A 15,087-nucleotide genomic window follows, 5' to 3' on the forward strand; every position below is an offset into this window, starting at 1 on the left:
GTTATGGCGCAAAACAAGACATCGGGGTCATTCGTGAGCCCGTTTTGGCGCCTCTGCAGTGGTTAGGTTGTCTGTGGTACAGGAAAAGATTTGAGCTTTGTGCAGATCACGCATGACGCATGACCAGTGCTTGGTGCGGATTAATACGCCCATGCCTTAACGCTTGCTCCTTTTGGAAATGACCCCTCATCAATCACGAGGGAAGTTTCTAACGGGTTAGCAAAAACTTGAGAAATCTATCGATATTGACTTGAGCTCTTATCTCTTCCATTTTTCCCTCAAGATGCCCTTGAAAATTACTTCTTGTGTTTTTTCCTTCCCTCGCGGAGTAGGCATCCACGTAATATTTCTGTAGCGAATGAAGAAACTGGCACCGAGCGGTTGCGCATGCCATCCGTTGCATGTAACCGACGAATGCGGTGACCGCTGCCGTTTTGCGCCAGGTGCCAGAGGATATTACCGACCTGAATGTGATGGAGGAGACGGGCGACGAGATGCTGTATGGACTTCCCGGTGACCCGCTGGAGCGTCGATGAGGACAGCAGGCCGTGTTGTTGAGCCCTTAACACACGTCCGTCAACCGTGTCCCGGCGAGTGCCGGTGCTGGCTTACCCGGGGAGCGCACACTCACTGGGCGGAAGGCCGCAGATCATTGGAAATGTGGCCAAACGTGGTCGAAGGCGTCAGTTGGTGTTAAGCGCCAGGGATCATCCAGTCGTTCGCGATGGTCCTCCGCGCAGGCGTCCCCCCGCCGCCGTCCGGCAGCGCTGGGACGTGACCGTCGCGTTGTTGCGGTGAGCACATCGTCTGAGGCGGGGCGCACAAGCGCGGCCGGCGCCAGCGTCCAATTCCCTCCCCTTCGGGAGCGGATGGGCGGGACGGCGGGCGGACGGGACCGGCCGAGAGCGTTGCTATCGGAGAGCACGGAGGGGCAGCACTGGCACGTGCGCCTCACAGGCGCCAGTGACATGAGCACGCCAATGTGGGCAGCGTGATGACTAACAGACTGGCCGGCGTCATCAGCGCTGCTGCTCTGGCGGAGACGTCAATGGAAGGGGGCGCTGCTTGCTTCAGTCGGCAAGCGTTCAGCCGCCTCTGGCCATCCACTGCTTCTCCCTTCTGTTGGTGCGGCGATAACGCACGTCGTGCTCGCAGTGGTATATTTACATACAAAACACGGATAACTGTCTAGACAGCAGCACGTGTGTGTCATGGCTCCGAGGACTGTTGTACACGCGAGACGTACAAATAAACGCGGCGGCGTGTCGCGTGTTCCATTTTTCCGTTGCCGGCGAAATGTGAAACATAGTTTTACTAGTTGCACATACCTGTCCACCGAATTATCCGGGCTCGTAGAGAGCCGCGGAGACACAGACAAAATGAGAGTTAGTTGCGGGAGACGAACAAACCGGAAGACGCTGCGGCCAGCACGGCTCAGCGAATACACGCCCCAGCTCCCAGATATATAAAGTATTTCGCCTTAGAAATAGCTCAAAAGCTGCGCAGAAGCCAAGCGGAAACGTCCGAGACGACCTTTCTTGTCCGTACCTTTCCACTAAATGGGTTACAAAATGAGCGCAAACAAAATTATAGTAGAAAATAAAGCGCACTGAATCTTTGATTTCATATCATCCTGGCAGGAACACCGCAACGCCGTCAGTCACACAAGCATGGACTTTGATCTGAGGCCGCTTTGCTCGTGATAGCTAGCGTGCTATTATTACAAGCGTCGCCAATGGCACACCACCACGAACCTAACGGACTCGAACTGCTAACATCTTGTGTCTCGTACGAGAGAAAGCGCACATGACGTCACGACCAATGCACTTTCTAAGTACATCGATGGACTGCATCAGGTTTCAGCTGCGCGGCAAACAGCGTTCAACAGTCCCCCTTCAAAAATATCATTCGTTTATCGCAACAGCCGTGCCGACGTGCTACCTTGGCCCGACGGAAGACAGATGTGCAACCAAGGACACAACCAAGCGCGCCGGAGGCAGAGCGCAGCACGCCTATGGCTGCCTCGCTGTTGCTCCTGCCATCGGGGCATGACTATTGAGGGCTGGCTGAGCCTTGCCGGCCCTCGGTGATCTAGCACAAGGTTCTCGACGCCGAGGCGGAACCAGGCCTCGCTAGCACGTCGTCTGGCTCCGCTAGCTTGTCGTCTGGCTCCGCTAGCTCGTCACCCGGTTCTGCTAGCACGTCGTCAGGCTAGCTGTCGGTCTAATTGAACTGCTGCAGCACACTCTTCACCCTGCCAAGACGGAGCCCACGGTGAGCAGCATACATCGTGGGACGGAGCCGGAATACAGCGCGGAAGACGAAGAGAAGACGGTGCGAAACAGTCAATTAGAAACAGAATATCTGGCCTCCCCTCAAATAAGTGCTGGAAGCCCACCATCAGCAGCGCGTACTTAATGTGGGCTTCACAGAGTTCCTCGCGGCTGTGTCACACATTACCCATGCGAACCACGTCTGACAGAGCGCTGTCATCCCGGACATTGTCAAAGCCAGCTCTACCAATGCATCGCCCACCACCTCCACAACCAACCGCATCCCAGAACGCCGCACGGACGGCGGCATCTAGTCCCAGACGTCTCGCGCCGGACCGCTCCGAGGCCGTCTCGAGCGTCCCCTTCCCGCCGGCGCCGACGAGGGGCGTGCCTGGCCACACACCTCTCGTAGAGCGCAGCATCCTCCGTGTGCTGCAGCTGCTGCAGCAGCTTGTAGACGCCCATGCGGCGCAGGCGGGCCTGCCGCTCGCGCGAGCCGTCGTCGCAGCGCCACACCAGGTTGTTGACGGCGAACACGGCCGCCACCCGCAGCCGAACGCTCGAGTGCATCTGATGGCGGCGAGCGCGCAGGGCGTACAGCACAGGCGCAACATGACGGCGCTGCCAGATGGTGCTGGGGCTGTTCAAGTGCATACGTATACCATGGGGAATACGAATTGACATCACATAATTCTTCAAAATTGAGCGTAAATACTATATAATCACAAACGACAGCACACAAACGTAGACACCCTGGGGGTGTCTACGTTGGCATCAAAAGATTGGCAACAGCCACAGTTTCAAACCTGGATCTGCTGTGCCTTCCTTTCCCCGCCACCTCATATGGATCAGACTATGTGCTTCTGGTGGCGCACCCATCGCGAAAGAAATGGTGCAATTCTGATAACAGCTCAGCTTCCCGTCTTACCATGTAGTTCATCAGCTTCTTTAGCACGTCCTCGTTGCCCATGATGAACTCCTTGGACTTAGATCCGTCGGCGATATTGGCCAAGATACAGATGGCCTGCTCCTTGACCTCGGCCGGGTGGTCGCTCTCCAAGGTCAACACGATCGCCTGCCGGTCACCCGAGGTCACAGGGGTCAGCAGAGGTCAGACGGCACCCGGCCACAGGGGTCGAGAGCTGGCTTAATCCACATCCCACCAAAACACGGAAGGACTTCACTGAGCGTGGAAACGTTGTCTCCGTCCGTCACCTGAGCAGTTTGCCGACGTAACCTGGTCGGTGCGGGCCGACCGGTCACGTCTGGCAGCAGTGAGACCTGCCGACCTGAAGTGAGCCCCCTGAGACCCGGACCCTGGCGCCGCCGCCGTCGACGCGGCCGCGTGCTCGGGTCCGGCGCAGGGCCGCCCCGCGCCTCCGGTCGGCAGGACTCTTCACGGACCAGACAGTCCCCACCACAGCGGGCAACCCACCCGGCCCCTCTCCCGCACCTCCCGGCCCGCTGACTGGGTCCGGCGCAGGGCCGTCCCGCGCCTCCGGTCGGCAGGACTCTCCACGGGCCAGACAGTCCCCACCACAGCGGACACCCCACCCGGCCCCTCTCCCGCACCTCCCGGCCCGCTGACCGGGTCCGGCACAGGGCCGCCCCTGGCCTCTGGCCCCGTGCCTCGCCGGCCGCGCCAGCCGCTACCGCCTCACCTGCATGACCTGCGGGCCGTGGCTGTCGTCCATGAACTGGTCGACGTGCGGCTTGGTCAGAAGGTTGCGCAGCAGGCCGAGCGTCTTCATCAGGATGGCCGTGCTCGGGTCGGACAGCAGCCGGAACAGCTCGTTGGTGCCTAGCCGGCGCAGGATCAGCCGCTTGATCTTGTGGTCTGCCTGGTACGCCATGTTCTGCGGGCGGCGCCGGGCGGGGCGGCCCGTCAGCAGCGGCTCACCGCACTCTGGTCATGGCTGGATCGGGCACAGGAGTTACCCCCATCCCCACTGTGGCGTACAGACAAGCGCAGCAGCGCGCGAGGTCATGGTCGGCGCCGGATCAGTACTAGAACGGCGAGCCTCAGAGTCCCAACGCCGAAAAGGCTCGCTTGCGGAGACTCCGATATAATGATATCATAGACAACTGTCTTGCGACAAACAAGTTTTCAAACAATTCAATGCACACGGGTGATAAACGGGAAGTAACGACGACTACCGGCTCCACTAGATCGACCTTCGTTTAGAGCCCAACACCGCATGGACAGGGTGCGGCAGTGTTGAGCCCACCGGCTCATCAGTCAGGCCAGCGGGGCCAGAAGTCAGCACTGAGAGCCCAGCGGCCGGTTCGCCGGCAGGGAACCATCACGGCACTGACAGCCCTGCAGCGTGGCCCGCCTGCACAGCCGGCCCACACAACACAGCATGTCTGTGGTCCGCCCACACCCGTCCGCCTGCCCCAGCCAGCACCCCAATCGTCTGTCACGGCCCGCAGCCCGACGGTCCCTCAACAGCCGGCGGTGAGCCCGAGAAAGCAGTCCAGCAGCCCAGCAGCCCGGCGGTGCGTCCACAGCCGGCGGTCAGCCCAAGCCCAGCAGTCCGACGGTCCCTCCACAGCCGGTAATCAGCCCGAGCCCAGCAGCACAACAGCTCAGCAGCCCGACGGTCCCTCCACAGCCGGCGGTCAGCCCGAGCCCAGCAGCCCAGCTGTTGTCGCTCCCCGCAGAGGTCGGCCCCGACCCCGGCGCTCAACGCTCGCCGGCCGGGAGGTGCCCTCACCATCAGCGCCCAGATACCGTTGAGCCGGATGGCCGGATCGTCGCTCCTGGTCAGCTCGCAGAGCAGGTCAACGCCGCCGTGCTGCACCAGCGGCTCCTGGAGCACGGGACCGGTCAACAGCCGGCCGCCAGCGACTCGCGCCGCCCGACAGCGCCCGACGCGTCCACAATCAGCACCAGTGCACAGCCATACCGGTCCGGGACAGAGCCCACCGCCCAGGATAAACTGACGAGCTACACAGACAGCGTGCATGATGGAGTACTGAGACATAAATGTGGATCAACCCAACCACATCAGCTTGAATACATGATGGCTGCACAGTATGTGCTGCATAGTGTCCTACATCACTACACATACATCATACATAATATCAAAAGCTGTCTTACTCGCAACAGGCAAATGCGTTCGACCACAGAGTTGCGGTTCAAATTTTAGCGGGATTCCGCGCACTTTCTTTCACCTATCCGATGATCGTCGAAAGCCTGACATTTTCGGTATGTATCTGTATCATGTGTTCCAGTAGACGTATCATCTGTCCCACCACCCCGACCGGTCTGTGATAACGTCCGTCACTTGAGCACCGACTTGTTTCGTCCGGTGAGTCGGCGGTCCAGCAATGCCGCCCCACCTTGGACGGCGAGAACTCCAGCAGCAGGTTGCACAGCGTGGAGGAGGCGGCCACCCGCACGTCGGGGCTCGACTTTTTGTGCCTGGCCAGGTTCATCACCTGCTCCCACACCACATGGTCCTGGAGGACCACAGAGGCCACAGGTCAGGGCACACCAGCGCGAAAACACGCCGGAGACGCGCTTCCCACACCGCGTGGTCCTAGAGAGCCACAGAGGTCACAGAGGTCGCCAACGCGAGTTCACGCCGGAGACGCGCTGTTTGACCACAGCGCCCTGGTGAGACAGATGACTCGCGGGGCGCACAGCGCACTGTTCATGTGGCGGGGCCAGCGGTGTGATCCCTGCGATGAAGCCCATGGGATCAAAATCAGAACAAAATACTGTAAATACTAAAAAAAAAGGTAGTAAATGCACAGAAAGCGGCGGGCCTGTGGTTGCCAACACGCATTATCGCCACTAAGACGGTGCAACCGTACTCACAACACTGCCAACACGCCAGCACGTCAGGACACTGGCCGCCGACGGGCCGGCGCGACAGCTCGACGTCAGGACCCTGACCGGAGATGGGCTGGCGCGACAGCTCGACGTCAGGACACTGACCGGAGACGGGCCGGCGCGACAGCTCGACGTCAGGACACTGACCGGAGATGGGCTGGCGCGACAGCTCGACGTCAGGACACTGACCGGAGATGGGCTGGCGCGACAGCTCGACGTCAGGACACTGACCGGAGACGGGCTGGCGCGACAGCTCGACGTCAGGACACTGACCGGAGACGGGCTGGCGCGACAGCTCGACGTCAGGGCACTGACCGGAGACGGGCCGGCGCGACAGCTCGACGTCAGGACACTGACCAGAGACGGGCCGGCGCGACAGCTCGACGTCAGGACACTGACCGGAGACGGGCCGGCGCGACAGCTCGACGTCGCCGGACGGGATGACCGAGCCGCCCCGCGGATCGGTCGGCGGCCGGGCCACCCACCTGCAGGGCGGTGCGCAGCGTCTGCACGGAGCGCGAGAGCGATAGCAGGCAGCGGAGCGCGGCCAGCTGCAGGCTCTCGCCGCCGTCCTCTAGCGCCGCCAGCAGGTCGGCCATCAGGCCCGGCGTCTCGATGATCCGCTTGCGGATCTCCTCGTCGTTGGAGCCCAGCGAGGCGTACACCTGAGCGGCGGGCGGCGGGGCGTCAGGCGCGGCCGTGGACCGGCGACGCGCCGTCCTCATCCCAGCGCCGTCCTCACCCCACCGCCGTCCTCATCCCAGCGCCGTCCTCACCCCACCGCCGTCCTCATCCCAGCGCCGTCCTCATCCCACCGCCGTCCTCATCCCAGCGCCGCCCTCATCCCACCGTCGCACTCATCCCACCGCCGTCCTCATCCCACCGACGTCCTCATCCCACCACCGTCCCCACCCCAGCGCCGTCCTCACCCCAGCGGTGTCCCCACCCCAGCCGTCCTCATCACCGTGATGTGAAAGTTTTCGACGCATGTAACTGCTAAGATCGTAACCGTCGTGATCCCTTAAGCTAGTCGTGCATGCATAAACCGAAACACAGGCGCATGCCATCGAGCTCAAGACCCGTGGCAGCCCTGATTCCGGCTCTTGCCATTAGTTTGTGCGCTTGTGCAGCCGTAGTTCGCCACGAGTGTCACAGACAGCACATCAGTTGACGTTAGCCCCGTCTGTTGATGCGACACACCCGTGGAGCACGAGAGGACGCTGCCAGGCGGGCACCCGGCCGCATTCGATGCGGACAGCTGTGACACCGTCTTGCCCATGCCCCTTGACACAGCTCCAGATGCGGCAGGCAGTCCCCACCAAGCCTGTACTTCTAACCAGCCTGCCCGCCCTGAGGCACGAGCAGCGGTCACTCGCATGGAAGGCACCAACCTGCAGCCTGTTGGACCTCCCTGCTCTCGGCTGACGGACTGTCCGCGCCCAGCCCCGCCCGCCGGCTCCCCTGGGGGCGTGGCGTGACCGGTACGCCCCGGGGCCCCAGCGCCGGTGCACTGACCCTGAAGGCGGCCTTCTTCATCTCGACGGCCATGCGCCGCTGGTGGGAGCAGGTCTTTGGGTGCGAGGTGGTCGGCTGGTAGCGCAGGTACTCCCGCATGGTGGTGGTCACGTGATCAGTGATAGAGCAGATCCGCTGCAGGTCTGCAACGGCGCCGACGCGGTCAGACGCTCCGCAGCGCGGCAGCCGTCGCCGATGCGTCGCCGGGACGCTGATGATGGCGAGCACGTGATGCTGTCAACTACAGCCAGGCTCGAGGCAAAGATGGCTAACATTGCGTTCCTTAAGCCACGAACACCGATCTTATCAGAGTAGCAAGGTGGATTGCGAGATGTTATCGATGCCCCGGCCAAGGTAATCTGTTGTCCAGCGCTGCAGCTGTTTAACATACCAACACATGATTATCCGTGGTCACCCAACAGTCCACATACCTACGGGATTCAGACCGACTCATTCTGCAGCACGCCGACGCCGAATTTACCGCATAACACTAGTCCAGCATTGTTACGGGTCGGCTGGCTAAGGGCACAAAATGCGAACTGATCTATTCTCTATGCAACTAAGACAAAAACAGAAGCGCAAATTGACTGTAAAAAGCAGGCAAAGCATTGCGGTATTAACACGACCCGACAGGGACCGGTCACAGCACCTGCAGCCAACAGCCACTGAACAATGTGGACGCTCCCCCCTCTCCCCCCCCCCCCCACACACACGCAGGCGAACACCAGTCGCCTGCGAGTCACAGATCGGCACGGAGCATCGCACCCTCCACAGGCTGCGGTCGCTCACCGAGATCGACCTCGGTGAGGTAGCCGAGCGTGTCGGCGGCGAGCACGCGGTCCTCCAGCGGCTGGAAGGGGCCGCACATGCGCACCAGACACGGCAGCGCGCGGTAGACGAGCCGCGGGTCGGTGGCGGGCAGCGCGCCGGCGCCAGCCCGGTGCATGTAGCTGAGGCAGCGGGCCGCCTCCAGCTGGACGGCGCTCGGCTGGTCTCGGGACGTCAGCACCGTCAGCAGGTCCGGCACCGTCCGCCCGCTCAGCCTGCCCGTGCCGCACACGGAGTGAGGAGACGCTGATACACTGGGCTGGCCGCTTAGACGCATGCGGCGGTGTAGCGTGTGACCACGCGACAGATCTGGACGTGGGGGTGCTTTGAGGCCTGGTTGATGGAAAAGTACCAAACAGAAGCGAGGATATGTCAATCTCCCATTGGCAAGCCCTACAATACAATGCTTTGCTTAAATACGTGACGCTACAATGACAAATACACGGACGCCGCGGACGCTTCCCAGGCGACCACTAGTTTCCCAGGCCCCACGGCCGCACACCAGAGGAGGCGCTCGCCCGTCGCGTGCCGTTCGGCGGTGCGGCGCCATATCTCACGTGCAGTGGGCGAGCCGGTCCGAGATGGCCGGGCTTCGGTAGCAGAGCGAGGCGAGCAGACGGAGGCTGGGCAGCCGGAGACAGGCCGTGCCAGAGGCCAGCAGCGCCGCCGACACCTCCACCACGCCGTTGGCCGCCAGCAGCTCCTGGTGGCGGCTGCTCTGCGGGCGGCGAATATACGGCGCGGTCAGACACGGCGCTGCCAGATACGGGCGCTGTCAAACACGGCGCTGCCAGACGCCGGCGCCATCAGATAAGTGCGTGATAGACACAGTCGCCGCTCGGCACAGCCAGTCCAGTCAGATGGGTGTAGTCAAGATGGGAAGGGTACGGGCGAACGCACCCACAGCAAGTCAGCAGAGCGACACACTGAGCTACATACGGCTCGCAAGCGCCCACACCATGATGGCAACACTACTTTCTATGAGTGTGGCCGATATGCTGGCTGGTAACGTGCCTGTGCGAGTATGGCCAGTATGGTGGTGACGTACCTGGCAGAGTATGGCCAGTATGGTGGTGACGTACCTGGCAGAGTATGGCCAGTACGGTGGGGGCGTGCCTGGCAGAGTATGGCCAGTATGGTGGTGACGTACCTGGCGGCGCATGGCCAGTATGGTGGTGACGTACCTGGCGGCGTATGGCCAGTATGGTGGTGACGTACCTGGCAGAGTATGGCCAGTATGGTGGTGGCACACTCGTCGTCGACCACGGCGCCAGTGACGCTCTGCGTCAGGAGCGGCACGGCCGCCGGGTCGCGGCACAGCTCGTCGGCGCGCTCCGGCAGCTGCAGCAGCAGCGAGCGCAGGCAGCGCAGCAGCGGCGTGCGCAGCTCGGGCGCCGCGCTGCGCAAACCTGCCGCGTGCGCGCCCCGCCGCCGGTCAGCCGTCACACCGGGGCAGGCGGGCCCCGCCATCACACGCGGCCAGCAGCGGTCAGTGTGGCGTGTGGTGCGGAGCTCGGTCAGGTCAGGGGACAGGCGACAGCGCTGGTTGGGTCAGGGGGCAGGCGACAGCGCTGGTCAGGCTACCAGCGGCACGACTCGGACGCGAGGAGCTCTGACAGGCCAGGAGCGACGGACCAGTCCGAGCACAACTGGAAGACAACCTCAGTCTGCGACTGCATCAATGAGCGCAGATTCAGTGTGGCATGTATGTCTATATCCGCGTGTATATATATATATATATATATATATATATATATATATATATATATACATATACATGGTGGACTATCTCCCCCGACTCAGCGTTGACAACCGAGCACGATGTCGGGTGCTCCAGGTATGGGCGTCGTACCCGGCGACTCCAGCCGAACCGCGGCGGACCTACCCTCGACCAGCAGCGGCAGGATGTTGGCGTCCACCAAGGCGAGCGCGTGCTCCCGGGTGCCCTTGGCCAGAGAGCCGAGCGTCACAAGGATCTCCACCTGGACCTGAGGCGTGGCTGGCCGTCAGAGCCGGCGGCGTCACGGCGGTGTGCTGAGAGCGCACAGTGGCCATGCCCAGTGGATGGGGGAACACCAGCGAGCGCTAGTGCAGCTATAACTTTACACTTTAAGTGTAACACAACGTTGCATTCAAGGTGTAACTATTCCATACATAGCAGAGCTGCAGGTCCATAGCAGCTGCAGGTCAACAGCACAGGCAATGTGCATGATATCCATCTAGAACGATCTGACGCGTGTCGGGCACGGACCAATCGCTACATGGATAATGATCGGACATAGATGACGATCGGACATAGGTGACGACCGGACATGGATAAAGATCGGACATGGGTGACTACCGGACATGGATGACGATCGGACATGGATGTCGATCGGACATGGATGTCGATCAGACATGAATGACGAACGGACATGGATGTCGATCGGACATGGGTGACGATCGGACATGGATGTCGATCGAACATGGGTGACGATCGGACATGGATGACGATCGGACATGGGTGGCAATCGGGTATGGATGACGACCGGACATGGATGACGATCGGACATGGATGCTGATCGGACATGGATGCCGATCGGACATGGATGCCGATCAGACATGGATGTCGATCGGACATGGATGACGATCGGACGTGGGTGACGATCGGACATGGATGAACATCGGACAAGGGTGACGACCGGACATGCATGACGATCGGACATGGGTAACGATCGGACATGGATGACGACCGGACATGCATGACGATCGGACATGGGTAACGATCGGACATGGATGACGACCGGACATGGATGACGATCGGACATGGTTGACGATCGGACATGGGTGACGACCGGATATGGATGTCACCGACGAACGCAGCAGGCATACTGCAATCTCCATCCCAAACGCACCGGGCCAGTGCTGCACAACAGCGTCCTCCACCGCTCCAGCGCGTCAGAGTCGCCCTCAGAGCCGCACAGCCGGGCACCGACAGCGCGCCGCCGCCGGGTTCCCGGGGGCCACCCTCCGCAGCGGCGGCTGCCGTCACGTCACGTCACGTACCCTGGTGCCAACCGTCGGGTCGGCCACCCCCGGCAGCAGCGGCGGCTGCCGTCACGTCACGTCACGTACCCTGGTGCCGACCGTCGGGCCGGCCACCCCCGGCAGCAGCGGCGGCCGCCGTCACGTCATGTCACGTACCCTGGTGCCGACCGTCGGGCCGGCCACCCCCGGCAGCAGCGGTGGCTGCCGTCACGTCACGTCACGTACCCTGGTGCCAACCGTCGGGTCGGCCACCCCCGGCAGCAGCGGCGGCTGCCGTCACGTCACGTCACGTACCCTGGTGCCAACCGTCGGGTCGGCCACCCCCGGCAGCAGCGGCGGCTGCCGTCACGTCACGTCACGTACCCTGGTGCCAACCGTCGGGTCGGCCACTCTCCGCAGCAGGTGCGGCACCATGCCGCACTCCACCACGTGCGTCTTGGTGCGGTTGCTGCCGATCACCAGGTTCCGCAGACGTCTGGGGTACGCGGAACGGTGGCGTGTTAGGGGCGGTCACGTGACGCTCTAGCGGGAGGCCACGAGGCGGCCTCGGCATCGGCCGAGCATGGCGAAGAGCAACCCAGCATCCATGCTGGTGATCAATGGATTTTAGTACATGATGGCAATGGTCCACTTATGTAAAGGTGAGCCAAAAGGTAAGGCATGTGAATGGGTCATAATGGAAAACTGTGACATATCTGGCATGCCAGGGTACTTACTCAATTGCTCCAAAGCATTTGTCGCCGTCATCACTGAAGAAATTGTCCAGGAACTGGCGATTTCCCTCCACAGCCTAAACAATTAGGACTTGTTAGGTATATTTGCCAATGTTGTGGAAAAAGATTAAGTTCACATATCATAGTGTAGTGAATAAACTTCCCAACACATGCCTCTTGAAGCATTTAGCAACAACACACATTGCATCCAAGTGTGCACATAAGCCTGGTATCCACATCCCCACAATGAGATGGAGATGAGATGGGGGCAAGGGGGGTCAGACACTATCCTCCTGATTTCATGTGATGGCACACACACTGTCTTGTATCTACCAAATGACAATTGAACAAAGGAGTTCCTAAGGAAGAGGGATGTGGTTTTCTAGATCCAGCATGGACATTTCTGACACTACCTTGAGCCTGAGGTAATAATTATGACTGGAATTTCAAGAATTTTGGCATGGAATAATAGTGTGGGCTGGCATGGTGGCTAACATGATCAACACACTGGAATTGTAAACCCACTTCACCAGCCATACCTGTAACAACCTTGCAGAAACAGGTTCTGCATAGCTTACAAGGCTGTTTACCCCATACATCAGAGGTGAAATCTTTTTACATAACTTTCATTGGGTAATGCTTTGGAAGCACACTATTCATCATAAAAGGTCACCTCCTTCTGATGACTCACCTCCAGCATGGCTGTATATTTCTTAAGATAAGTCAAGTGATGTCTTCAGAGGTTTAGACAGCATCCAATCTGAGGCCAATACCAAGTAACATGCTTTACAATCCTTCTGACTTTGTACTTGCAGCAACCTGGCATACACCAGTCTGAAAATGCAATGCAGGGTGTTGTTATCTGATGTAGTGCACACATGGGGGCAGATAATAGGCATGAATCCAGTGTTATCTTAGGCCAATCTGTTTCTAGTTATCCGAGGGCTTGTGGTGTTCAAGGGGACTTAAATGTTAATTGGCTGGGCACTGGGGGGGGGGGGGGGGGAAGAGGGCATACATTTATTGGCCTGGCTGATGCCTAACCATAGGAAACTAGGCATGGTACAAGGTAGCATTTAGGTGCCATCAACACCTCAGGCCCCAATTAAATAAGAAAACCCAAGACCCATAGGGACAGTGCCTGAGTGATGGAGCGATGATCAAGGATGCCAAGGCTGATAAACAAAAAGACTCCATACAGGGTCCTTGCTTAAGCACAGGGCTCTCCACACAGACAGGGAGAATCCAAGACCAATGTATGCACATTAATTACCTTGAGGGATGAAGGGCCTCTTGGCAGATAAATGAATAGGGCCTGACAACTGATAACAGCATAGGGTCATCAGAGCAAATATAATGTGCCCAAAACTAGTGTAGAAGCCTCTGCACAATTAGGAGTGCCAGGCAGGCTAACAGAAAGAGCCCTGACAAGATTCCCTGGCCTCCACAGGTAAGATTGAATGGAACAACCCCTGGACCTATCTAGAGGGCCCTCAAGCATCAGGTGCCTTCTAGAGGGCCCTCAAGCACCAAGTGTTTGCTTACATGCCCCCCCCCCCCCCCCACCCCACAGCAAAAGCACAGGGCCCTCAAGGCTCAGAGCAAGTGGAAAGAACCCAAGACCAATGTGAATGGCCCTTGACCAACCAAGAGCGCCCCAGCAGGTTAACATAAGCTCCCTGTAATAGTGCATATAGTCTTTCAGACAAATAGGAGGAATCCATCATATGTGCCTGATCAATCACGAGTGCCCAGGCAGGTTAGCATATGGGGACCAAGAACCATGTATGGCTTTCTGAGCAAATGCAAATAAATCAAAGGCAACATGGAAAACTCCTTAGTAACATCATCAGCCAATCACAAAGATGTAAAGGGCCCTACAAGAGTACATGGTCTGGCCAGGCTATGAGCCTTAAGACCTTCCAATCAACACCCTACACATCAGTTCTCATGTATGTATGCCCATAGGTCCTCCACCTTTGCTTGTGGCTCTTCTTGATAACCTGATGGCCCTAGGACATCTAATTTTGTTGTGCTATGCATTTGTAAAGAAACTGTCTATTTGGCCAGCTATAACAGCACATGGCCTCCTCAGGACCCAAGCAGGGGCCATGACTTATGGTGCCTGAATCTGTGACTACCCAAACTGTCAGCACTTACCCAGCACCCCACATACATAATGCTCATAAATTAGCAGACATGCCCATAGCAGGCCATATGCACCTATTCAGCTTTGCAAATCTTGGGGGACTTGTGGCTGTCCACCACAAGTTTCAACCTTCTAAAACCCCTATCCCTAGTTTGCAATCTGGGGTCTGTATGAGGGACATCTTTCATTTACAACAATGAAATTACAACATTTACACAGAAAAAAGTGAAAGCATTTAGATGTTCATCGTTATTTTGAGCATAGTTGAACAATGCTTAAGCGGAACACAATGAAATCATTTAAAACGCAAGATCCCACTGTTATCAATCTTGGGCCATGCAACTCTTAACATTGCTGATTCTTAAAATGTGTACATGGTGACGACGCATCTGTGCACTAATGTGTACCTACCCCTCCCCCAGTGCCTACCTCTCGCAAGCCCCCACCGCCCTGCCCTCCCCGAACTTTCTAAACCACCTGCCCCTTCGCTCAAACTCTACATGTTACACACACACACACACACAGCCTGCCTGAGCTGGAAACGCCTCAATTATCTGCTCTGTACGATGAGCACAAAATATTGCACAAAAGCCCTACATGACCAACAAAAGCAAATCAAAGGTTTGCTGTTTCAACCCCTTTCAAAGTCCAATCCCATCATTGGTCCAAACCTGGTGACGCATGCCGGTATCATTGATCCAGATCACTATAATCACTTACAAGTCCTGAAGTTTAACCATA

At 58.7% G+C, this 15,087-nt stretch overlaps 1 protein-coding gene across 3 annotated transcripts; it reads right to left on the reverse strand.

Moving 5' to 3' along the window:
* Positions 1–452: 452 nt before the first annotated feature.
* LOC119106257 (armadillo repeat-containing protein 8) lies at positions 453–15,087 on the reverse strand. 3 transcript variants are annotated; one of them, XM_037229867.1, is made up of 16 exons: positions 15,067–15,087; positions 12,889–13,031; positions 12,201–12,274; positions 11,848–11,959; positions 10,343–10,445; positions 9,676–9,866; positions 9,015–9,175; positions 8,419–8,672; positions 7,630–7,772; positions 6,600–6,779; positions 5,619–5,738; positions 4,991–5,086; positions 3,935–4,129; positions 3,202–3,348; positions 2,677–2,843; positions 453–2,254 (listed from the first exon to the last, which is right to left on the reverse strand). In XM_037229867.1, exons 2-16 carry the CDS (start codon positions 12,895–12,897, stop codon positions 2,224–2,226), a joined length of 1,983 nt encoding a protein of 660 aa, XP_037085762.1. In that variant the 5' UTR covers positions 12,898–13,031; positions 15,067–15,087; the 3' UTR covers positions 453–2,223. The 3 variants fall into 3 exon arrangements, with proteins under 3 accessions (XP_037085762.1, XP_037085760.1, XP_037085761.1); XM_037229865.1 differs by lacking the exon at positions 15,067–15,087 and adding an exon at positions 14,776–14,813; XM_037229866.1 differs by lacking the exon at positions 15,067–15,087 and adding an exon at positions 13,471–13,523.

The sequence above is a fragment of the Pollicipes pollicipes genome, unplaced genomic scaffold (genome assembly GCF_011947565.3).
Source record: "Pollicipes pollicipes isolate AB1234 unplaced genomic scaffold, Ppol_2.1 Scaffold_6138;HRSCAF=7277_pilon_pilon_pilon, whole genome shotgun sequence".
Taxonomy (NCBI): domain Eukaryota; kingdom Metazoa; phylum Arthropoda; class Thecostraca; order Pollicipedomorpha; family Pollicipedidae; genus Pollicipes; species Pollicipes pollicipes.

Bases quoted from the DNA above. Each gene is read 5' to 3' on its own strand.
- LOC119106257 (XM_037229867.1), bottom strand. The intron at 9,867-10,342 runs GTAGGTCCGCCG...CGCACGCGGCAG, and splicing joins CCTGCCGCTGCTGGTCGAGG to GTTTGCGCAGCGCGGCGCCC. The intron at 2,844-3,201 runs GTAAGACGGGAA...CGCCGCCATCAG, and splicing joins AGAAGCTGATGAACTACATG to ATGCACTCGAGCGTTCGGCT.